This window comes from Erythranthe guttata, chromosome 14 (assembly GCF_056151865.1).
Source record: "Erythranthe guttata isolate IM_541 chromosome 14, IM_541, whole genome shotgun sequence".
Taxonomy (NCBI): domain Eukaryota; kingdom Viridiplantae; phylum Streptophyta; class Magnoliopsida; order Lamiales; family Phrymaceae; genus Erythranthe; species Erythranthe guttata.
The window spans coordinates 20,354,509-20,377,949 of record NC_142546.1 but is presented as its reverse complement, the minus strand read 5'-3'; the positions used below and the strand labels follow the sequence as shown (position 1 = coordinate 20,377,949).

Sequence of the window (23,441 nt, the reverse complement as noted above, 5' to 3'; positions counted from 1 at the left end):
CAACTACATCAGCGATAAAAATAAAATACGAAATCCATAAAAAAAATAATAGCAATAAAAAAGTTAGCTATCCTAACAGATAAGTCTAAGCTCCCCTACCGCGAGCGGAAGACGTACCCGCAGTAGAGTCACCCGCAACCATGTCATTGACGAGCTCTGTGCCCGTCCCATTGACATCTACCTCTTCCTCCTCTTCATCGGATATGCCAGCTTCCATCCCACGAATCACTTCCTCGCTGATCCCACCCGCATCGCGCAGATATTTGCGACAAGCACGCACTAATGGCTTATAAACCACAGCCAACGCATGCTCCTCAATCATAGCAGCACACTCATCACTACCTCGGAAACTAGCTTTAGTCTCCTCCACAATGGACTCCTTATAAGCCACACCACCTGATGTCGTGAGGAACCTCTTCCCCGTCGCCTTCTCAGCTTCATATTTCTCTTTCAGCTGATCGTAGCACTCGTTCAACTTATGAACATCATCCTTATACGCCTTCGCATCACCCCGGATAACCTCGAGCTCCTCGGTCCTCTCAGCAAGCTCCTCTGTCCTCCGAGCAAGCTCTTCAGAGCGTAGAGTGAGATCGGACCGCGCTTCCTCCAACTGGCTTAGAAGCTCATCCTCACGCGCTTGACTTCGAGCCCGATCCTCTTCCTTACTAGCTTCCACATTCCTACCGTGCTCCACGAGATATCTCCAAGTCGCTACCAACTAAAAAAAAAAAAAAAAAAAAAAGAATTACACAAGGAAGAGAGGGAATAACATCTAGCCTCGCTTTAAATAGGCAAGTACTCACCCGACATATGTCTCCACCAGCTAACTCTAGCATATGAGAAGGACCCTTACCAGACATCCGAGCACGATCATACTCTCGAACGAAACCCTCGGTACTCAACATCGGCAAATCATAGTCCGACACATCCCAGTACGACTCCTTACCATCGCGGTTTACTCCATAAGTAAACAGCTGTTTCCCTCCTCCACCATGGAAAGCATAAGTCTCCTCTGGGTCTACCCGTGGACGCTTAGGCACAGCCACATACTCGGTATCCACCCTCTTCCCCTTGCCACGATCCCTCGTCGGTGGACGCCCCTCCACTTCACCAGCACTGCTACGATCATCTGCGACTACTCGAGCAGCTTCTACATGGACCTCCCCACGAGGCAAACCATTTGAAGAACCTCCCAAGGTGGAGGGTACCTTCTTCGATGCCTTCTTCGATGCCTTCTTCGACGACCCATTCGCCTTAGCTTGAAGCGCCGCAAAGGTGATGCCCCCATCTACAAGAGATAACGAACACATAAGAAACATGGGATATACACTACAAAAAAAAAAAAAAAAAAAAAAAAAAAAAAAAAAAAAAAACAAACAACAAAGAAGAGGAACACAAGTCAAGGCAACAAAAGGATATACGATGCTGACCCTTCACCGTCGGTATCAAACTCCTCGGATCAAATTCCACATCACACAACCCAGATTCCTCAATCCTCTTCGCCATATTTGCAGTCATTGCGAAACTCTCACACGTAGGATTCCAAACTACGGGAACATCAAAAGTGGGAGCCCTCACGTAAAAAAAATAGGTCTTCCATTTCCCCAAAGATAGCTTCACACTCTTCACGAATTGGTAATGAACGCGAGGATGAAAGCAAAAGAAAGGCATCTTATTGGGCCGATGTAACGTAAATAACGCCTTAAATAAACTCACAGACACAGGCAGACCTACTCGAGCCACCCTAAAATGAAACGCCTGGAAAATCAGAACAGCACTGGGCGTTAGCTGACTATACCCAATCTTGAATTCCTCACAGACCTTCAACAAGGTCGGATGCGGTGTAATCTGAGATGTACACGTCAAGTAACCTAAAAACACCGTATGAAATCCATCGGGTGGCGAATACAAACGGTCACCCTTCTGAGGCAACAACAACTCAACGTTACTTGGCGCTCCAGATAAACGACGAATAGAGTGCAGATGCTCTTCCGTCAACACACTATCAAAATCAACTAAGTCCAAATTAATTGGCTTAATTTTCTTTTGCTTCCTTTTATCAACCTCAACATCACCCGGCGGAATATCATCTTCCTCCTCCTCTTCATCTTCCTCCCCCTCTTCACTACTTGGCACCGCATGATCACTCGCCAAAGGGGCTCGATTAGAATCGTCACTATCGCTCCCGAAATCCACAATTTGACGTCGAGAATTACGCCTACTAGCCACAACTCCATCTAATTGCTCACTAACGTGAATACCCATTTCTACATCGTCGCTCCAAGATTCAATAATTTCTCGCCTAACGGCACCCCGAACATTCACATCATCTTCAACGAAATTTCTCTCCTCAGATCCCTCGACCCGCTCACGAAAATCGCGTTGAAAAACGGGTCCCGACGCTCTCTCACGCGCGCGCGTCGGTTCAAGCAACCCACACCCACGCGCGCGCTCCCCTGTCTCAGTCGCGCAGCCACGCGGCAGCAGCTCTCCATCCGACGCGCGCGCACGCGCCCCTTTATTGGGCAGCGCGCGCGCGTCACACATAACACCCAGCCCAGCCACCCCCCCTCCACGCGCGCGTCACTGAACGGGCCAATCCCGCGCGCGCGTGGACCCATTCCCGACGCGCGCAGCACACCTTCCCCATCATATGACGCACGCGCACGTGCCTCGATTGGCGACCCTGACGCGCATGTCAGCTCTCCCTTCTCTCTCCTCTCCTTGGCAACCGCGCGTCCCTCCATCATTGGCCCACGTGGACTAGCAGCCTCTTCTCTCCTCTTCTCCTTCCCGAGACAAGCCGCCGGCTCACGGCTCCAGCTCGGCTCCTCACGTTCCACGAGAGAATTCCTCTCACCAAATTTGGACCGGCTAGAAACACGGCTTGAGCCGATCTCAGCAACCGAGCCACTTACCATGTCCATCTGCACAGAATTGCGAGTACCACCTACCGCAAATCCGATTTCCCCATCCGATACTACTACCTTCTCACGTTCCATGCCCACGGAACCAAAATTTTTCTCTCCCCCTTCAACCGGATCTCGAAGTTTAATTCGTAAAGATTTTGACTTACCCGGATTCGACATGATAAATATTTTCCTCCAAGCAAACAATCAAGAAACACAAATCTCTACTCTACCGCGAAATTTTTTTCAAAAGAAGAATAGCACAGAAGAAGACTTAGAATAAAAAGTACATACCCATATTTATTACGCAGGAGTTGAAGATTAATTCTTTCCACAGCAGAAGGAGTCTATTTATCTGGACTGGTATATTATTTAAAACCCTTAAATATATACCTCGCTGCCAAATAAAGATAATTATCCCTTATTTAAAATAAGGAATTAATTCACCAACGGAAACAATTCAATCCACGACAAAATTAACTCTCGACACGACCCGGATCCCTCTACACAAGTCCCCGTCTCGAATCGAGAGTTGGGGGGCTTAATGATATACCTAAATGGGCCGGCCCAATGGGCCCCCAAAATTATCTACTAATTAGGCCCATTACACGAAAGCCCAAATAACTTCAAAGTAGGGCTTGGGCCCAACAAAATAAGCCCAACCCAATTACCGATATATAAATAGGTGTTTTACTCATTTAGAAAGGTACGTTCTCATTATTGACGATTAACCTCGAGTTTTATTCTCTCTACTCTCTCTACGATCCGTACATCTGACTTGAGCGTCGGAGGGGTTTCCGCCGGATCAACCCCCGGCTTAGTTCACGTGTGCTCTTTTCGCAGGGACCTCAGGAGCATCGAGTTGACTAGCTACTGATCAGCTTTGCTCTCCCTGCTTGTTTTCTACATCATCCTAGGTGAGCTACACTTTAGCATCATCAATATATATATATATATATATACCTTCTATCTGTATTCAATTTTTTCTCATATTCGAATTTCCGTCTCATAGTTCCGCCTGACAACGGTGTTTCTCGAAATCATGAACTTTCTCTCCAACGGTCAGGATTTGATGGTTTAACTACCATTGAATTCCTCTCGCCGCTCTTTCTCTAATGGTATTTTTTGATGTTTTGGAGCTCTGGAGCTGCTCCGTCGGTGGTTTCACCGTGTATTTCGACGACGGCAGTTCTTTTTCAAAAGATAACTTGTTTTCTGGCAGTCAGAAGTTAACGGGTTACAAACCGTTAGATTCCGATCTATTTTCAGTGGTCTTTAACTACCATCGAAAATGTTGAATGCAACTAGGTGATCAAATTTGCATATAACTATAGTACAGTGCTTTTAATTTGCTTCTCCAAATGCATTCATAATAATGAATTAGGGTTGAGTTTTTTTTCGTTTATTAAGAGGCCAATTGCCTCGAACTAAAAAAAAAAAAAAATAATCCGACAATATAATATATTACAATGGAAATGAAAAGGATAATCTCCACGGACATCCTCTGTGACTGTTCCTATCCAATATAAAGAAGCATAATATAATGTATCAAATTAAACAATAAAAATAATAAATAAATTTCATTAAAGTTAATGAGATAAAAATCATGCTATTCAACATGCACAATTATTAGGTGTTGGTTGGCTTTATAGCCATAGTGCAATAAATTGGGTGCTCCCAGCAAAGTCATGTGCATGCAGTAAATACAATACAGTTTCATCTCATCAACCATCTCACCCATTCTTCTTTTCATCTAATTAGTGTATCTATCGACCATCGTACGTACGAGATTGCCCCTACCATAATTGCACAAAATCCATTACCTAGAAACAAGTATGTGGAGGGAAAAAAAAAAGGGTAATTACGCCCACTTTGAAGTAAGATCAAATTACGAAAAAAAAAAAATTCACTTTATCTAGATAATTGCAACTATTCATATCAAGTGTGAATAGGGGCGGACCCAGAATTTTTTTTATCGCAGGGTCAAGAATATGGGGTGATTTAAAAAAAGAAGAAAAACCTGTACTAAAAGTGTATAGAAATAAACTTTGGGGGCGAAAGTCTATAAACTAATAGATAAATGCCCTAATAATAATAATAATAATAATAATAATAATAATAATAATAATAATAATAATAATAATAATAATAATAATAATAATAATAATAATAATAATAATAATATATTTTTTTTCAGTAGGGTCGGGGCCACCCCTACTCTTTTACTAAATCCATCCCTGAATATGAATCTTCTTACATGCTCATCATTATAGTGTCAAATTCAATAGAATGTTCTAGATTTTGTAAAATGTTCTTTAGTTTGTACTCGTTTTATGCAAAAATGCAGTTTCTGATGCACCACAATTTTATATGGACAAATCAAAAGACACATCTTATGATTATCTTGTATCCAAAATGTGGAGCTCGAATGGGATAAAATGTGTTACAAATCGGAGAATATTCCACATAATTTAGAAGATTCGACTAAATTTGACACCATAAAGATGAACGTATAGAAATATTCATAGTTGAGGTGAGGATTTGTAATAACCAGAACATGAGATGTTTTTTCAGCATTTGACATTAACTCAGAGATGGCCCTAATTAAAAAAAAGATAATAAAAAAAAAAAAAAAAAAAAAAAAGGAATCCAATAATAAATATGAAGAGCATTAAATAAAATGCATTGAAGAGTCTCAACTGCACACTCTACCTGTTTCCTCTTCTCAATGGTCTTTAAAATGAAGAGGGCCAATCCACTTTCTTTCAGGTGTCGATTAAGGATTTGTGAGTGCTTATTTTCAGACATCAAAACCAAGGGTTTGTTTCTTGATTAGTGTGTGTGACTGTGTGTATTTATATATATATATAAAGAGAGAGAGAGAAGGAATGGCGGCGAGGTGGGTTTTCGTGTTTTTTGTTGCTCTTCTTGTAGCCCGTCAGGCGGCGGCGGCGAGGGTGGTCCCCGCAGGTGACAACGGTCTCTCCGATCAGAAGAACTTCCTCTCTTTCGGCGGCGTTGGAAACTACGCCGGCGTCGGAGACAACGGCATTCCCTTCGGCGGCGTCGGCGGGGGCGTAGGTGGTGGTGGCGGCGTTGGTGGGAGCAATAGTGTAGGCGGCGTTGGAGGTATTATTGGAACTGGGCCCGACGGTAGTCTTGGTGGAATCGGTGGCGCCGGCAGCATTCCTGGTGGAATTGTTGGCGGCGTCGGCAGCATTCCCGGCGGACTTGGCGGCGTCGGCAGCATTCCCGGCGGACTTGGCGGCATCGGCAGCATTCCCGGCGGACTTGGCGGCGTAGGCAGCATTCCCGGCGGGATTGGTGGAGTAGGCAGCATTCCCGGTGGCATTGGCAGCATTCCCGGCGGAATAGGTGGAGTTGGCAGCATTCCCGGTGGCATTGGCGGAATCGGCGGCATTGGCGGGATTAGCGGCGTTGGTGGAGGAGCAGGTGATGGCGCCGCCGGAGCTCTGCCATCCCCTTGAAAAACTAGGGTTGTGTGGTTAATGAGATGTTGCTCTACTTTCTACTTTGTAGTGTGTTGTTATTAGCAAGAATCTTTTGAATTTTAGTGTAACTGTGTGATGGTTTTCTTATCTTTTTTTTACTATCTATTTTAAAGTGTGCTAAATCTTTGACCTTTTCTAATGCTAAGTTTCTTTTAAGTTTTAATCAAAATTTGTGCTAAAGTTTTATCATGCAATATCAAGTGTTTATCAGGATTTAAATTCGAAAGAATTAATTTTACTAGAAAAAAATATAAAGAAAAGAATTAATATCTCTTTACAATGTGGAAATTGGTGAGCTCAGGTTCGAATTAATTTGGGTGCGTGTGTTGTAAGATTGTTTTGAAGAAATGAATTTAAACCTGGTCTCTTAGTTCTTTTGTTGGATGAAATTTGCACGTTTTTGCATTTTACAACTTGAAACGACCATATCAACTCCATTTAGTTGTTGATGTCAATTTTTTAGCCAAAATTGGACTGACATTCACAACACGTGTGTTCCATATGAAAAGAGTTGGGGCAAATTAGTCTTTTCGTCCCACTCTTTAATTACTCCCACTTTTTGCCATGTTATTTTCGCTCCATTTCGATTCTTCCCTCTTTATTAACATATGTTGCCCTAATTTTGATTCACCCCATCTCTTTTCTTCTCACATTCGAAGTCGTGTTTGCCCAACTTAAGGATTTGACATGTCACTGTGCAAAAAAAGCTAACCATGAAAATCCATGGACTGACCTCAATTCGAAAAGGAGATACTCCTCATGTGAGAAATCGGAAAAAGTTTCTTAGCAAATTACCTATGATTTTTTTTGATGTTTCTTAGCAAGTTGAAGGTTGTAATTATTTTGCTTGGATTAATCCACCAATCTGTGAAATATCCAGTCAGATCATCTCTAGTTTGCTTGGATTGAATCCCTGAATTTTAATTGTCTACTAATAGTTTATCCCTTAACCCACCTCATTCTACACTAAAATCAACATCATCATCATCATCAGATTCTAACCATTCACTATGATAGACATTTCATCTCCAGCCAAAATATAACACTAAGGTTTAGAAACTTGCTTAGAATGATGCATTTTGACTGTCAAGTGTTCACTATCATGACTTGATTATACAACACAAAAAATCACACAAGTCAACAAATGAAAAATAAAATCGATAAGATAAAAAATACAAAATGGCCAACAAAGACCTAGAATGTGTTTTTTCAAAAGTATTTTAAACCATTAAAATAATGTACATTTGAGTATTGCCATTGTCATTTTCCAAGGGTGTTGCTATTTTCAGCGGGTCTTTTACTGAATGCAGCGGAAACTTTTTCATTTAATTTTTTTTTTTAAATTCTCTCTCCTACTCCCAAATCCTCTCTGGAAATTTGAATTTCGTAAATTTTTTTCAACTTTGAATCCGTAGCAAACGAGACTCGACTCCGGTAAATTTTCAATATCCCACTACTTTTAATTAGTTTTATTTACAATTTAGGTAAAAACACATGTTTATGATTAGATCTAGCCAAATTTCGAAAAAAAAATAAAAATTTTTTGAAGCCTTCGTTTTCTGGAGCACGAAAATTTGAAGCAACTTCAAGTTCCCGTGCTCTGTAGAACGGAGGATTCAAGATTTTTGAATTTCCCGTTCTGGAGCACGGAAATTTGAGGTTTATCAAGTTTTCGTGCTCCAAAAAACGGGAGACTAAAAAAAATTGAATTCTTATTTTCAAAAAAAAAAATTTGGGGTTCCCGTGCCCTAGAGGACGATTGTTCGTGTTTCCCGTTCTCTAGGGCACGGGAAACACAAGTTCCCGTCCTTTAGGGCACGGGAACCCCAAGTTCCCGGTCTCCACAGCACGATTCAAACTTTTTTTTTTTTTCCGTGTTGTGTAGCACGGGAAACCCCAAAAATTTGGGTTCTCGTGCTGCACAACACGATATTACCGCTGAAAAAAAAATTCACTAATTTCTTCAATTTTACCTCGTAGACATCCGAATCGGCCATTATCTTATTTGTTGTTGTCGGGCAATTTATTTATCAAATAAACACGAAATTCTTTTTTTTCGACTTTTTTAAGTTGGGAGCGTTTCACGTATTTTAGAAAGTTGGAAAAAGGTGAAATGAAAGTACTGCTGCAAATAAGCCAATTTCAGTAAAAGTTCCGCTACAATTAGCATTTCAGTTTTCGAAGTAAATCCGACAACATAAACATAAAAAAAAATGGGTTCTTATCAAAAGTTATAAAAATACATGCAAACCCAACATGAAAACTTCAATTGCTACTGTATGATGCAAATTTGGATTTACAAAGATATACCATAAGATTTGATCCGATTCTTCTTATGATGCTAAAGTTAATATAACCTCTCAACTAGAAAGATATCCCTTGGTTAAATAATCCATCTCTTCATCAACCTAAGTTTAGTAATAAACATAAATATTTTTTATTGATGAAGTAATCAATTAATTACAAATAAGTCTGACATGGAAGATTTCGCCTATGATCTTTTTATTTAAATTAAAAAAAGAAAAAAAACAGAATAGAAATAGGAGCAACACAAGAGACAGAAGCTAAAGATGTCATTTCCAAGCAAACTAAGTGAAAGTTTAACAAGCTCATGAAATAAATAAAGGCTATCGAGATCGTATCACATCACATTAGTTCTTGAAGCTTTTAAAGAAAAACACAGACAAAAACAAATTCAAGAAATTGAAAAAAGTGACACCAATCTAAGTCCAAAGGGAACTCGATAGTGTCATCACATATAGAGACCCTCCGGTACGCCTTCTTTCTTCTTGAACATGACCTTGTCCTTAGCTTTCTTGAAATCTGCATGTGTCACCTGCCCATCATATTATTCAGTTTGTTAGAATTGTACTAAAATAAATTCCAACATCTCCATGGCAAATAACTAGATATGCAAATAAAAGAGATTATTGCGTGCAAATTAGTTTATAAAACAACTTGTCAAACATCATGCATGTGCGACACAAGAAACAAAAGAAAAAAAAAGGATTATCGTGTGTCCTCCCCCGCATATGCTTATCTAAATGCAAAAGGTTCGAAAAATAATCGGAGCACTAAAATCTCAGCAAAACATCATTTTATTACATGTGGAAGTTCTAACACATGTAATAAAATACTGATATATTCTATTAAGAAGTTTTACAGGTAAAGTTTTCCGAATTTACCTTCATTCGACGCTCTCGGAGAGCATGCAGACCAGCTTCAGTGCAGATAGCCTTGATATCCGCTCCAGAGAACTCGTCCTTTGTCATAACAAATTCTTCCAGGTTGACATCATCAGACAATGTCATCCTTGATGTGTGTATCTACATATCAAACAATACATTACTTGGTGAGGCGAACAGTCGCATTGTATTATTCTGAATACTGTTATGTTAAGCGACAACAAATTACATACCTGGAAAATCCTTCTCTTTGTCTTGATATCTGGGAGTGGAAATTCAATTTTCCTATCTATTCGACCAGGCCTGAGGAGAGCAGGATCAAGGCTTTCAATTTTGTTTGTTGCGAGAATCACTTTCACATCGCCTCTTGAATCGAATCCATCCAATTGATTCAGCAACTCCAACATTGTCCTCTGAATTTCACGCTCACCCCCTGAGTGGGCATCGTACCTATAGAGTGCATTTTCCAATCAGTATCATCCTTCAATATTAATATTTAACATTTTAAAACAACGAATATCTGCGCAGTTACCTTTTTGTACCCACGGCATCAATTTCGTCAATGAAGACGATAGATGGTGAGAGGTCATCAGCAACTCTAAAGAGTTCTCTTACCAACTTAGGGCCATCTCCTAGGTACTTCTGAATCAATTCACTACCAACAACACGCAGGAAAGTTGCTGATGTAGAATTTGCCACAGCCTGAATTTTTTTTATGAAAACAAGAACTTATACAGTTAACACATACAAACACTCATGGAACATATATATTAATCAAATAAAGCAATGGAGTAAAAATAAGTGAAACAACCCCTTGATCAACCCATATTCAGCTCTTTTTGTTAAGCCCATTTTGTAACCAATGCAATTTTAATGGTAAAAACTAAAAAGTAATAAATGAAGCTAGAAGAAACCTCATCTTGTGTGAAAGTTAATTTATAGATGATTAAATCACCAAGTTCAGTCTTCCAAAAAGCTAAACAACTTAATTAGATCCAGAAAAATAGTTAAAAAGAAGAACTTTTACATCTTCCACCTCTTAGATAAATCATTAGTATAGAAAACAGAACCTCATCAGTTAACAAAGAGTAAGAAGTTCGTATTTCAACCCAGATTATAAATCACTAATTGACCAGAGGACGTAAAATATATGACCTTGATGATCGAATGTGATGCAAAATAAAACAACAGAACAAACCTTCGCAAGCAATGTTTTTCCAGTTCCAGGCTCTCCGTAGAGTATGACACCCTTGGGGGGTTTAATACCAATATCTTCATATAATTCAGGGTGTGTTAATGGAAGCTCAACGGCCTCCTTGATCTCCTGGATCTGAGCATCGAGACCACCTATATCAGCATAGGACTCCAACGGAGCCTTCTCCACCTTCATCACAGATACCATGGGGTCCACATCATCTTGAAGCAGCCCAACAACAGAAAGAACCTGTAAACAATGCAAAATATTACAAAATTAAACGACTTTATTATTCGACTCCAACTTCTCAGGCAAAACCCCAAGAAGTATAAACCCGAAAATCATTCAAAGCCACCAAGATAACATACTCGCCTAAACTGTGTAGCTTAAACTATAAAAACCCAATATTTCCCCTCTGCTTTGAGATGCAAAGGACCCAATCTCAAGACCAATACATAATTTATTTATCCTAAAAGAAACCCTAACTACCCAAACCCTAAGCAATTCGGAAAAGAAAAAAAACACATATAAATTTCAAAATTGAAGTATGAAATATACCTTATTGTGCATAAGAATCGCACATCCAGGCTCGAGTTGATCCTTATCAACAAACGACAAGATCCCAACGTAATACTCCGGCCCGACCGACGAGGAAACAATCGCGTGGTTCTCGTCAATCAGCTCTTCGAGGTTCCCGACACTCATCGGCGAGCCTCGCAAGTCATCGACTTTGGATCGATCCTCCTCCGTCTTCTCCTCCTGGGGCTTCAATCTCTCCTGATTGGCCACGAACTCCTCCTCCATCAACAGATAGTCCTTGATTCGCTCCAGCTTCAAAAATCGAAGCTTGCACTTGGTCAGAGGCGTCACCGTTGGAATCCGAGCCGCCGCATCGGGGCCCTTCTGCTTCCGCTGCTTGCGGCCGACGCGAGCCGGTGGAGCCGCTGGTTCGAATTTCTTCTCCTTCTTATCGCCGTCGTTTTTACGGTCGGGGAGTTGCCGATTGAGGCCGCCGGGTGTACCTTGACCCATCGTTGAGAGGCGGAATTAGGGATTTGAGATTTGGGGGTTTTCTGTGGGAATTTGTAGTTTCGAAAGAGTTGTCTTTGTGTTCAAGAAATAGACGGGATAGATGGTAATATAAGGATGGTCTAAACTCGATTCCTTAAGAGCGTGACTTTCACGTGATTTAGGTTATGTTTGGTCTCTTCTTAAATTCCTTTTTTTGTGTTTTCTTTTTCCAAAATTAAATTATTTTATAAATACCTCAACTAAAATTCAAATATTAATTTCTTTAGTATTTGAGTTATTCTTTTAATATTTTCTTCTAATATTTATTGGCATGATTTGATTGTCAAAACTTTGTAGCACGGATACAGAAAAGGCAATATGGAAAAACTGGTACATGGAAACGGAATGTCCAAAAAATAGAAATACGGAATCTTTGGAGAAACGTGTAAATATTAAAAGTGTGGGTATATTTATAAATATGATATACAAACATATATTGGATTTTATTTATATATAATTATTATTTTTTTCATACAAATATATTAATATTAAATATTATTATCAACTATCGATTTGTAATTGATTATTAAATCATGTAAATAATTAGGGAAACAACAAAAGTATTTGGAAATTTGCTATTCAAATATGTTTCTAAGTTGGGATTGTCTAGAGTCCGAGAGGTATGAAAATATTACTTAAATAATTAAAATCGTTGATTTTAAGTGCGACCTAGTACGATACAGTATGATCCTAGGAATCTATAAATTAAAGTACGAACCTAGCAAAAAAGGGCGTACACATATCATACTCATTTCGTACTCTATTTAAATTACTTTATTACCCTTAAGTCATTAATTAAATTTGACCAAAATGAAAAATTATTGAAAATTCTCATCCTTATTCTCAAATCACACACTTTTCTTCCACAACACCACAGTTCTTCGGTCCAATCACTGGTGACGGAGAAACAGCCTATCCTTACCAATCACTGATACAGTTATTGAATTTTGATTTTGGTTCAGGACAAATTGAATCTTAGGAGATTTGGAGATGGTTCGTATCATAGTGTTCCAGAAATTGCTTGTTTATAACTTATAGCTTAGTGTAATAGGTTTTCTAAATCAATCTCACACTAAAAGCAATATTTATAACCAAACATCTTTATTATTCTAGCTTTAGGGGCTATATCTCTTTCACCAATAAGTCCATCCCTATAATATTTATTATAAATAAAGGAAACATTCATGTATATCCCAATATTACCATTAACCATTTATACCCAATTCTTAATTGCAACCTCAATTTAATCAATTTTGTCCACAAAAATCCAATTTTGACCACAAAAATTCAATTTTGACTTTTTTTTTAGCATACTTTAAAATGCTCCAATTTCATCATTAACTTAATTTAATCTCAATTTGACCCCAAATTTCACAAATTATTCAATTTTGATCCAAATTTTTTTTTTTTTTAAAAAATTTGCTGCCGGATTCCGGCGTTAACTTTTCAATTTTTTTTTTTTGCTTTCTTTCTTTCGGATTTTTTCCCCGGTTTCCGGCGTTGACTTTCTTTTTTTTTTTTTTTTTTTTCTCTTTTCTTCCGGATTTTTTCGGCGGTCTCCGGCATTGATTTTTTTTTTTTTGTTTGGTTTGTTTTTTTTTTTTTTACGTCCGCCGCTAAACGTTGACCGTAATTGTGCTGTCACTGACAGTAAATTAACGTAATTATACTGTCAATGACAGTTAATTAACGTAATTGTACTGCCGTTGACAATATATTTATGTAATTGTTCTGCCGTTGACAGTAAATTAACGTAATATTAATATTTTTTATTTTTTGTTATTTTTTTTATTTTGTTTGATTTTTTGACAAGTCAACGTAATTATATTACTGTCGTTGACAATAAAATAACTGTAAACACAATAATATTACTGTCAACAACATCAATATTATTATTTTTTTGGGTTTTTTGTTTTGTTTGAGTTATTCACGGAGTAACGTAATAATATTACTGTTTATTATTGTAATATTACTGTAAACACAATAATATTACTGTGGTTGACGGTAATATTACTGTTGTTATAGTAATATTGCTGTCAACCACATCAATATTATTATTTTGTTTGAATTTTTTTGTTTGTTTGAGTTATTCAATGAGTAACGTAATAATATTACTGTCTATTATTATAATATTACTGTGGTTGACGGTAATATTACTGTTGTTATAGTAATATTACTGTCACTCACAGTAATATTAATTCTTTTGGCTTTTTATTATGTTTACATTTGTTGAACGGTCAACATAGTAATATTACTCTATTACACAATAATAATGAGTTTTGTTGTGTTAATATTAATGTGATAGAGATTAATATAGCAATATTACTGTGTTAAACTGTAGTTTAGTTAATTTTACTGTGTTTAACAGTAATATAGTTAATATTACTGTCAATCACAGCAATATTGATGTTTAAACGAAAAAAAAAAAAGTTACAGAAAGAAAAAGAAAAAAAAATTCGAAAAAGTCAACGCAGGAAACCGGCGAAAAAATCCGGAAGAAAAAAAAATAAAAAATAAAATTGAAAAGTCAACGCCGGAGACCGGCGGGAAAAAAAAAATTTGAATTTTTTTTTTTTAAAAACAAAAAGTTTTGGGTCAAAATTGAATAATTTGTGAAATTTGGGGTCAAATTGAGGTTAAATTAAGTTAATGATGAAATTAGAGCATATTAAAGTATGAGGGGTTATTTTAGTCCTTCACAAAAATCTGGACCATGTGTGGACTTAATGGTAAAAGAGTTTTTTATTTGAATCTCTTTATGAATAAGTATCCATTGATGGACTTATTTGTAATGACCCCATACTTTTTATTTGAATCTCTTTATGAATAAGATAAAAATGAGTATTCTCTATTTTAATTAACTGTCATTGACAGTATAATTACGTTTGGGCCGCAACTTAAATTTGTGGATTTCAAATACCCCTAAAAACCGATGGATTTGAGCCCATTTCAAATACCCCTAGTCATTTGAAATCCACCCATCGAGACTTCTCTCAGTAGCCTTAAAAAATTAGGGATTTCTTCAATCATTGATCTTCTAGCTAGGGAATTAGCAGGGAATATTCCTCTTCAACGGCAGCGCTCGACGGCGGTGCTCGGCGGCGGTGCTCGACGGTGGTGCTCGGCGGCAGTGCTCGACGGCGGTGAGATGCCCATAGACCCTCTATTGGACGGGTAGTCTACCTCGACTCCAACCTCGTCCTCATCGACGACATCGCGAAAGTCGCGGCAACGCCGCTCCCAAACGGGGCTGTGCTGGCGGCGCCGGAGTACTGCAACGCCAACTTCACCACCTACTTCACGCCGACGTTCTGGTCCAGCCCTCTCTCTCTCTCTCTAACCTTCGCCAACACAAAACCCTGCTACTTCAACACCGGAGTTATGGTGATCGATCTCCAGAAATTGAGGGCCGGAGATTACACCACCAAGATTGTCGAGTGGATGGAGCTTCAGAAGAGGATGAGGATTTACGAGCTGGGCTCTTTGCCACCATTCTTGCTCGTGTTCGCCGGAAACATAGCTCCGGTTGATCACCGGTGGAACCAGCATGAACTCGGCGACGATAACTTCCGTGGCCTCTGCCGTGATTTGCACTCCGGTCCGGTGAGCCTGTTGCATTGGAGTGGGAAGGGGAAGCCGTGGGCCCGGCTCGACTCGAACCGGCCCTGCCCGCTCGATATATATATATATATTATTTTTATTTTTATATAGTGTTATTATTTAATGAAATTTAACTGATATTTATCTGAAGTTCAATAATTGCAATATCACATTTGTATGATATGAAAATATTTGTAAAACTAATTAAAGAATTTAAATCCACTACTCTTTAGCCAAACAGTGAATTTGATTTGAAATCCTTTGTATAAATCATCATGTATCCAAACATGTGATTTTAAATTGTATGGATTTCAAATTCAAGGTATTTTAAATTCAAGGTATTTCAAATCCATTCATTTGAAATCCTCCAATCCAAACATGACCTAAGAGTCCACAAGAAATCAATTTTTTTCCCTTACGAACAAATTAACTGGGCACCGGCACCGCGCCTTGCGCGGTGCTCAGAGATTAGTGTATATACATATATATATATATATATATATATATAGAGAGAGAGAGAGAGAGAGAGAGAGAGAGAGAGCTAGGAAATTAAATTTTTTTTTTTTTTAAAAAAAAAACCCGGTTCAAACGGTTAGAACCGCGGTTCTAACCGTCGGTTCCCGGTTCCAAAAATGAGGAACCGGAACCGAACCGGTTTTTTCAGTTCCGGTTCCGGTTTGGTTCTAAAACCGTTGACCCCGGTTCGGTTTCGGTTCCGGTTCCGGTTCTAACCGAACCAGTGATCAGGTCTATCATAAACCTAGAATAATAAAGAAGCTTGGTTGGGGACTTATGCACAAAAATCCATTTATGTTTTATAAAAAGTAAGTAATTGATCATATTTTGCTCTATTAAAATTTACTATTTTTGCACTTTGCACTCCTAAAAATATTAATAGTAGTTTTCACTAATTGAAACTCAAGTAATCACTGACAATGTACCACGGGGTGCAACTTTGTCTTTCTGGTGGTATTTTTTTAGATCCAAAATACTAAATTAAATTATAATTTTCCTTCACCCTTCAACCTAATTTCGAACTATACAAAGAACCAAAAAAGACTAGTCAATGTTTGGAAACGTTTGCGATATGCAAAATTCACTACCATATCAAAAGAGAAGCCATTATAATAGACTTATAAGCTACTAATGTAGATGTATGGTCCATAGACATGTAAAATATGTATAATAAAATGTAATCCATTCTTCAAATCACCATTTTTTTTTAAATAAAACACAAATCTTTCTTAGTAGGTTAAAATGTAATATAAAAGAAACATAAATGTCTATAATAATATCGGTACGTTACTGTAATACCATATTAATATTATTGAATACCATTACCCTGCCAAACGAAATGGAGACGGTACGGCAAAGCACAATTATCATTCGATAGAAACCTTTTGGTATAAAATCAAAATACGGTTCTTGCTTAGAATCGTATTTTGGCCAAAATGTTCGCCGGTGTAAACCAAAAGGACAAAGGTCGAAAATTCAAAGATTCCTAAAGAAAAAAAAAATATGGACTAATAAATGAAACAAACAACAGCTGTTGATTGAGAGACTTTCTTGTTTCTTCAACTTGCAAGATTCACTGGATTAGTGAACAAAAGAAAATATTACATTCTACAGGTCAAATTAAAAACTTGAACCTTGTTTATTTCTAACCTAATGTAAAAATGAACCATAATATACATACATATATCTATATATATATATATATATATATATATATATATTCTCCGAGGGAGGGGCAAAATGGTCTCAAGAAAAAGACATCACTTGCCTGTTGGCTCCCATAGCTTTATTCTCTTCCCCATTTGTTTGATGCCTTCCCTCTAAAAGGTGACTGATCCCAGGAAAAATCTCCTCCATCTTTGAAAATCACCCAATTATTACACTTTAGTATATTCTCACTATCCCAACAAAATTAAAATTAAAATTAAAATTAAAATTAGAAAAAAAAAACAGTAAGAAAAACTGATATTAAGGTTATATTTACAATATAGTGTGTTAGCCAGAGGTTCTAGTGAAAACTACTCTCTCTCGTCGCAAAATTTTGCTTATCTTTCGGGCAAAATCAACCTGCAAATTGCAATAAAATCATGTTATTTTGTGACCAATCATAGGTTCGAGACACCAGAAGGGGAATTGGGGAACCAGTAACTATCGTCTTTTTTTAAGAGAAAAAAATTAAAAAAAATTATTGTATTCACAATATGTAGCTACTTTTTTGGTGAAGTAACATGAAAACTTCCGACAATTTTCTTATTACCTTGCCGATTATCTGGATTTCCGATGTCTCTGCTTGTACTCGGTTTATTTGTACCAGGCCTCGCAACTCCTTGGTTCTGCAATATATATACTACAATTATTCAATATAATAACTAAAAACATGATATATATATATATTATATATATATATATATATATATATATATATATATATATAGCTCTTAACTAGTGCCATCACTAACTGATCAATTTTGGGCCTCGTTTGGTTGGCAAGATAAGTCATTATAAAGTAAGTAATTAAATATTTGCCAAGTTCAATTGGGATTGTGTACTATTGGACCTCCTAATCCAAATGCACAATTGGGACCCTCGTAGAATTGATCAAACAATCTTACCAAACCAAACGAAGCCTTAGTCTAAAAAGTTTGTGGTGTGAAAACAAGACTTGCCTGCGGTAATTGTGAAGGATGGAGACCGTGGAATTGCTGATAGGGGTCGATGAAGTTGGGCATGTGTGCCTGGTTCTGATTGTGGGGAGCAGCTGGATTCGGAATAGGGTCCGTTTGGTTACAAGGTTGGTGAAACCCCGGAATGGGAAACCTAGGATTCGGCATCGGCATAGACGCGTACTGAACCATGGGTGGTCGGTTCATTCCCATCTCCATTCCCATTCCCATACCCATTCCCATTCCCATTCCCATTCCCATCGTAGGCATGTATTGTTGCATACCGGGGTACATCATGGGTACCATTCCACATCCCATCGACATCATCTGCAGTAAGTATATATTAGTTGAAATAATAGCAAACCCGGGAGTTAATATAATTAATTATTAAAGAAGAATATACAATATAATTATCAAAATTGAGATTAACCTGCACTTGCACTTGAAGTGATTTCAAGTACTCGATAGCCTCGTCCAACATCGAGGCTTTGTCCGACTGAATTCGAAACGAGAGATTAATATAATGTAGTGTGCAACACTGACGATGTAATAGTCAGCTCTTATTAGGACAGTTGGTACCTAGCATCTACTATACCAATTTGTAACAACATTTGAACTTAAAAATAAAAAATTACAATGATGTAATAATTAACAAAAAAAATTGATGTATACCTTGTTGCAACGAGGTATGAGTTCTTGGAGAGCCTTCATTTTTTCGTTGATCCTATCTCGACGCCTCTGCAAGGAGTAATTAACAAACAACATTTACCAAGTCAATTGATCATATATGTTTAAGATAAAAACATTAATTAAGGCATCGATATTATTATATATACGGACCCTCTCGGACAGGTTGTGAACTTGTGCAGCACGAGACCTCTTCGTCGACGCCGAGCCGCAGACTTGTTTTTTGGCTTCACCGCCCGCGGCTTCAAACTCGATATCCTACATATATAAAAACATCAGTTCCTTTTTTCAACTCTCTTGATAATTTACAATATTACTGCACACATTAAACGTAGATCGTGTTCCGTTAATAGAAACGGACTTCAAACGACGACGGATATGGTTAACTATTGAGGACTTGAAGGTCATTGATACACAGTATATGAAATTAAATAAAGATTTATTTAATGCAATATATATATATATATATATATATATATATATATATATATATATATATATATATATATATTATGTCTCTGGTGAATGTGAAGCGTCAAGGCACATATGGTTGGTTGGGACTTAAAGACAATAAAAATAGGTCAGAGGGAGGAGTCCCGTGATCCCGCGCTAAAAACTTGGCGCCAAAAACTATGCTATTTTCTTTGTTTGTATGTTTCTGCAAGCAGTGTGCTCCGGGAAATGGCACCCCTGCTGGGAAAATTCGTGGCGGGAAACTATTGCATTATCCTGTCTTTGCATTCGCGACGCCTGCCACGTGTGACGGACACGTATGGACTACTGATTTGGTGCGGCCGCCGCCGCCGCCGCCCTATGCTAACAACTATGCACGGCCTCAGTACGTAAGACACTGCGACACTGGGCTTAGGCGCATGTTAGAAGCGAAATTAAATAATAAAATAATCTAAAATAATATTAAGATTGATTTTATTTTGTTTTTTTAGTTTTATTGAAAAATGGGAGAAAAAAAAAAGAGAGGGTACAGCGCAACAACAGCCAGCGCATTGCTTACCTCACTCTGACACTCATTTTCATCCGCCTCTCTGGCTTTCCGTTTCCGGTTATTCGAAGGCGGCGGCGGCGGCCTCTGCTGCTCCCCGCTGCCGCTGAAACTGGCTCGGGAGCCACCGGGTGATGACGTCACGCTGACCTCACGTGTACCCGCTGCCAATTCTCTTGCCGGAGCAGTGCCGCTCTCTAAGATCACTTGCTGCGGCCGGCTATCCACAATCCTGTGAGAGAAACTAGACTGCGGGGCGGCCGCCGCCGGCGTCTCGTTTGACTCCACCACCGTCGCTTCTCTCGCCGCCGTAATTACCGAGGTCTTGTTCGCTGATGTTGTCGTCTCGGTCCGTGGTCTGACCGGGAGCCTCGAGAAATGCATGAAATTCTGCAGCCGGGGTGGATTATCCTGCGGCTGGGCGACGGCGTTGACAGGAGGCGGAGCGGAAAACAGGAGATCGGCGTACAAATCACGGTCAAAGGAGGAATCGTCGAGCGGGCACTGAAGCCAGGCCGACATCTCATCCTCCTGCATAAACAAATGCCGCTGCTCCTCACCGCCGGCCGGACGCATCTCCCTATCAGCCGGAATCACCGCATCGCCGGCGCCAACGACGGTCTTCTTGGGCAACCTCTGGTTCTGGGTCTGCACCACAACTTGGCCGTTCTGCCATAGCAACTCCATGATCTCCTCTTCCCCACTACAATTACTCTCGGAAACACACAAAACAAAATCCCCATCTCATATAATCCGCATAAATTAAATTAAATAAATAAATAAATAAATTGAAATTAAAAGAATTACGTCTTCTTGGGGGCCGGTCTGGAAAAGCGAGAGGAGGGGGGTGGAATTGAGTAGTCGTCTTCCATATCCTGAAAACTCGGAACTCTGTGATTCATCCTCTGTTTCTCTACACTCTTTCATATTAATCAACAAAAAAAAAAAACATGGTTTACACTTCCAAATTCTCTCAGCAAATTAAGAAATAATCATAAAAAAAAAAATTAGAGTACACATACATACCAGTAGAAGAAGATAGTCAATTCAACTCTCCATACACATAATATATATATATATATATATATATATATATATATATAAGGAAACTCTGTAAATTCTTTTGTTTTCTGTAAATATATATATGATAAGGTGTTAGATCCCAAAGGGGAGAGCTTTGTGAAAGTAGGGCGGGCAGCTATAATTGTTTTCGAGTCTCTCTCTCTCTCTCTCTCTCTCTCTCTCTCTCTCTCTCTCTCTATCTCTTCTTAATTTCTCTCTCTAACTATGGTTAGTTTGTTTGAGGGGGTGAAGATAAGGCCTCAGCAACGTAACGAGCACAAATTGGAAATGTTGTTATTTTGTGTGAAGATAGAAGAAGTAAAAGACGAAGCCTGGAATAGGCACTGCTGTCTTTTTCTGTCCCCACCTCCCATTTCATTACAACACAACAACATTCATATTTATTTTTTTCCCCTTTTTATTTTCATCAATTATACATTATTAATTTATAGTGATTATTAATGAGAACCCCGACTTCATCGACTATAATGAGAATACATTATTCACTCCCGGCCCTCTTGTTTTATTAGTGGAAATCCTACGGCTAGCTGTTTCAATATTTATAATAGTCAATATACATAATTTACCCTCACATGTCATATTAGATCGTGTTTCCGGTCTAGCCCCCGTGATTCCATCTCAGCCCGTTGCCGTGTTCGACTGTCACGGCACCTGCAGCCGGGCCAAGGCCACCCATTCTCTACAATCTCTAGTCCTCGCCTACTCTCCTCTCATATCCCTCCCATTGCGGCGGAAGTTAGGGGGTCTTCGCCCTCGGAATCATCTCCCTAGGGGCAACACTAGGGTTAAGAGTGACCAGGGCCGGTTCTGAGAGTAGGCGAAGTAGGCGGTCGCCTAGGGCCCCCAATTTTTTACGAAAATTTGGGGCCCCCAAATATTTTATTTACACTTTATATACTAGTACTTATTTTAAAAATTTATTATACATAATATTTTGGAACATCAGTTCTAAAATAAATTTAAGCTAATTGATCAATAGATTTTTTGTAATTTTCTTAACTTTGAGGCCCCTAAATATTAAATTTATAATGTCTTAATTATATATTTTTATTCTAAAATAAGAATCAATATTCATTAGTGTATTCAAGTTTATAAATATTTATGAAGTCTATTTGTTATAAAGAGTATACATCACGGGAGGAAGTGTACCACCTAATGATATTGTTAATTTTGATTTTTTTTTTCATATTTTTAGCTACTTTATATTCATACATTTCAAAAAATATTTCGGGGCCACCGCCCCCGAACCCCCATAATCTTTTATTTCATCACTTTTAGAAAATATTATTTATATTTTTTTAATACATTCAATTTCGAACACCCATTAATAAAAAAAAAATTGGTTTATCAAATAGGGGCCCTGTTTTTAGTTGTTCTTTAAACCTCGCCTAGGGCCCCCGAATTCTCAGGAACGGCCCTAAGAGTGACAAGGGAAGACCCTACCGTCGTTCTCAAATATCTAGCCCCTTTCAGACAGATTCTAATTAACATCTCTTCGTTGGCGACGACCAAGGAGTGGCTGCCCGACTTCCACTCTTCCCTTGCACTACAACATTGTCGTCGTCGTCGCCATCTCTCCCCCTTCCGCGTGCGCGATTTAGAGTTTTGGTGTGATATGTGTGTAAAATAAAAGTAGGAATTTGATTTATGTTTCAATTGGAAATGAGTAATGAGTTAATGTGTATGAAATAAAATGTATTTTATTTACTATAAAAAAATAAATAATAAATAATTATTAAAATAAAAATGAAAAAATCGGTTGAACCCCAGTTGAACCGGTCCAACCGTGATCATGTAGCTTGTTCGGAACAATCAGTTTGATTTTTAAAACATTAATACACCCCATAGTAGTGTTTATATGTTCATATACGGTCAATAATATCATTTTTATAATACGGATCTCAAATGAAAGTAAAGATAATTCTTTATTCTTGTAACATTCTTGCTTTTGATTATTGAGTTGGAATTTAGAAGGATGGCGAACAAGCATCAAGCATCGCATATTTATGTACATATCCAAGAAAATAAAATTAATGGAGGCTTTTGAAAATTTTGTAAACAATATTTCAAAGATATTTCGAAGTACAAATAAGTAATAACATACAAGTTATGAACTTGGTCCACCGAATGTTCCAATAAAAGAAAGAGGTCCACTCGGAGAATCAATAAAGGAAAACGATAATTGAATACGAAAGAAGAGAAAAAAAAATAGTTGATTTGCATGTAGTCGACTAGACTATAGTTAGCTATGAAATTAGTCGATTTGCATGTAGTCGACTAAAAATTAGCTGTATAGATTCGCAATCGAACCTGTAAACTTTTTATTCTACAATTTCGAACCCTCTAGGCAAAAATCCTGGATTCGCCACTGGTATAGATTGTTGATGTTGTTGTCTATAATTAAGGACTTGATCAATGAAAAAGATAATTGAATGAAAAAAAAATTAATGTTGACTAACATGTAAGCCACTACAATTCAATGGGAACAACGCCCTCGATTTATTTTTCCAGGTTTTTGTAT

At 38.2% G+C, this 23,441-nt stretch overlaps 3 protein-coding genes and 1 pseudogene across 6 annotated transcripts; 2 read left to right on the top strand and 2 right to left on the bottom strand.

Moving 5' to 3' along the window:
• Nucleotides 1-5,494: 5,494 nt before the first annotated feature.
• Nucleotides 5,495-6,615, top strand: LOC105950237 (uncharacterized). Its single transcript, XM_012973583.2, has one exon. The coding sequence runs from the start codon at nucleotides 5,798-5,800 to the stop codon at nucleotides 6,395-6,397; it is 600 nt and encodes a 199-aa protein (XP_012829037.2). The 5' UTR covers nucleotides 5,495-5,797; the 3' UTR covers nucleotides 6,398-6,615.
• A 2,362-nt stretch (nucleotides 6,616-8,977) lies between these two features.
• Nucleotides 8,978-12,109, bottom strand: RPT2B (AAA-type ATPase family protein). The gene is made up of 6 exons (XM_012973534.2): nucleotides 11,360-12,109; nucleotides 10,805-11,050; nucleotides 10,139-10,308; nucleotides 9,840-10,056; nucleotides 9,607-9,747; nucleotides 8,978-9,257 (listed from the first exon to the last, which is right to left on the bottom strand). The coding sequence occupies exons 1-6, from the start codon at nucleotides 11,831-11,833 to the stop codon at nucleotides 9,174-9,176; spliced, it is 1,332 nt and encodes a 443-aa protein (XP_012828988.1). The 5' UTR covers nucleotides 11,834-12,109; the 3' UTR covers nucleotides 8,978-9,173.
• A 2,910-nt stretch (nucleotides 12,110-15,019) lies between these two features.
• Nucleotides 15,020-15,583, top strand: LOC148765401 (putative galacturonosyltransferase-like 2 pseudogene; annotated as a pseudogene).
• A 1,413-nt stretch (nucleotides 15,584-16,996) lies between these two features.
• On the bottom strand, nucleotides 16,997-20,894 carry PIL5 (phytochrome interacting factor 3-like 5). Of its 4 annotated transcripts, XR_016029720.1 has the most exons (9): nucleotides 20,673-20,885; nucleotides 19,850-20,540; nucleotides 18,991-19,095; nucleotides 18,823-18,888; nucleotides 18,581-18,646; nucleotides 18,154-18,477; nucleotides 17,745-17,820; nucleotides 17,472-17,554; nucleotides 16,997-17,344 (listed from the first exon to the last, which is right to left on the bottom strand). XR_016029720.1 is itself a non-coding variant. In XM_088813752.1 (8 exons), the coding sequence occupies exons 1-8, from the start codon at nucleotides 20,762-20,764 to the stop codon at nucleotides 17,550-17,552; spliced, it is 1,434 nt and encodes a 477-aa protein (XP_088669878.1). In that variant the 5' UTR covers nucleotides 20,765-20,894; the 3' UTR covers nucleotides 16,997-17,549. The 4 variants fall into 4 exon arrangements, 3 of the variants coding, with proteins under 3 accessions (XP_088669878.1, XP_088669879.1, XP_012829057.2); XM_088813752.1 differs by having other exon boundaries at nucleotides 16,997-17,554; nucleotides 19,850-20,549; nucleotides 20,673-20,894; XM_088813753.1 differs by having other exon boundaries at nucleotides 16,997-17,554.
• Nucleotides 20,895-23,441: the final 2,547 nt, after the last annotated feature.

Bases quoted from the DNA above. Each gene is read 5' to 3' on its own strand.
- LOC105950237 (XM_012973583.2), top strand. From the start codon at position 5,798: ATGGCGGCGAGGTGGGTTTTCGTGTTTTTTGTTGCTCTTCTTGTAGCC.
- RPT2B (XM_012973534.2), bottom strand. From the start codon at position 11,833: ATGGGTCAAGGTACACCCGGCGGCCTCAATCGGCAACTCCCCGACCGT. The intron at 11,051-11,359 runs GTATATTTCATA...CATTGTTTACAG, and splicing joins CGATTCTTATGCACAATAAG to GTTCTTTCTGTTGTTGGGCT. The intron at 10,057-10,138 runs GTAACTGCGCAG...TGCACTCTATAG, and splicing joins GATGCCGTGGGTACAAAAAG to GTACGATGCCCACTCAGGGG.
- PIL5 (XM_088813752.1), bottom strand. From the start codon at position 20,764: ATGAAAGAGTGTAGAGAAACAGAGGATGAATCACAGAGTTCCGAGTTT. The intron at 19,096-19,849 runs GTAAGCAATGCG...TTATATATGTAG, and splicing joins AAAATGAGTGTCAGAGTGAG to GATATCGAGTTTGAAGCCGC. The intron at 18,478-18,580 runs GTTAATCTCAAT...TACTTACTGCAG, and splicing joins CACTTCAAGTGCAAGTGCAG to ATGATGTCGATGGGATGTGG.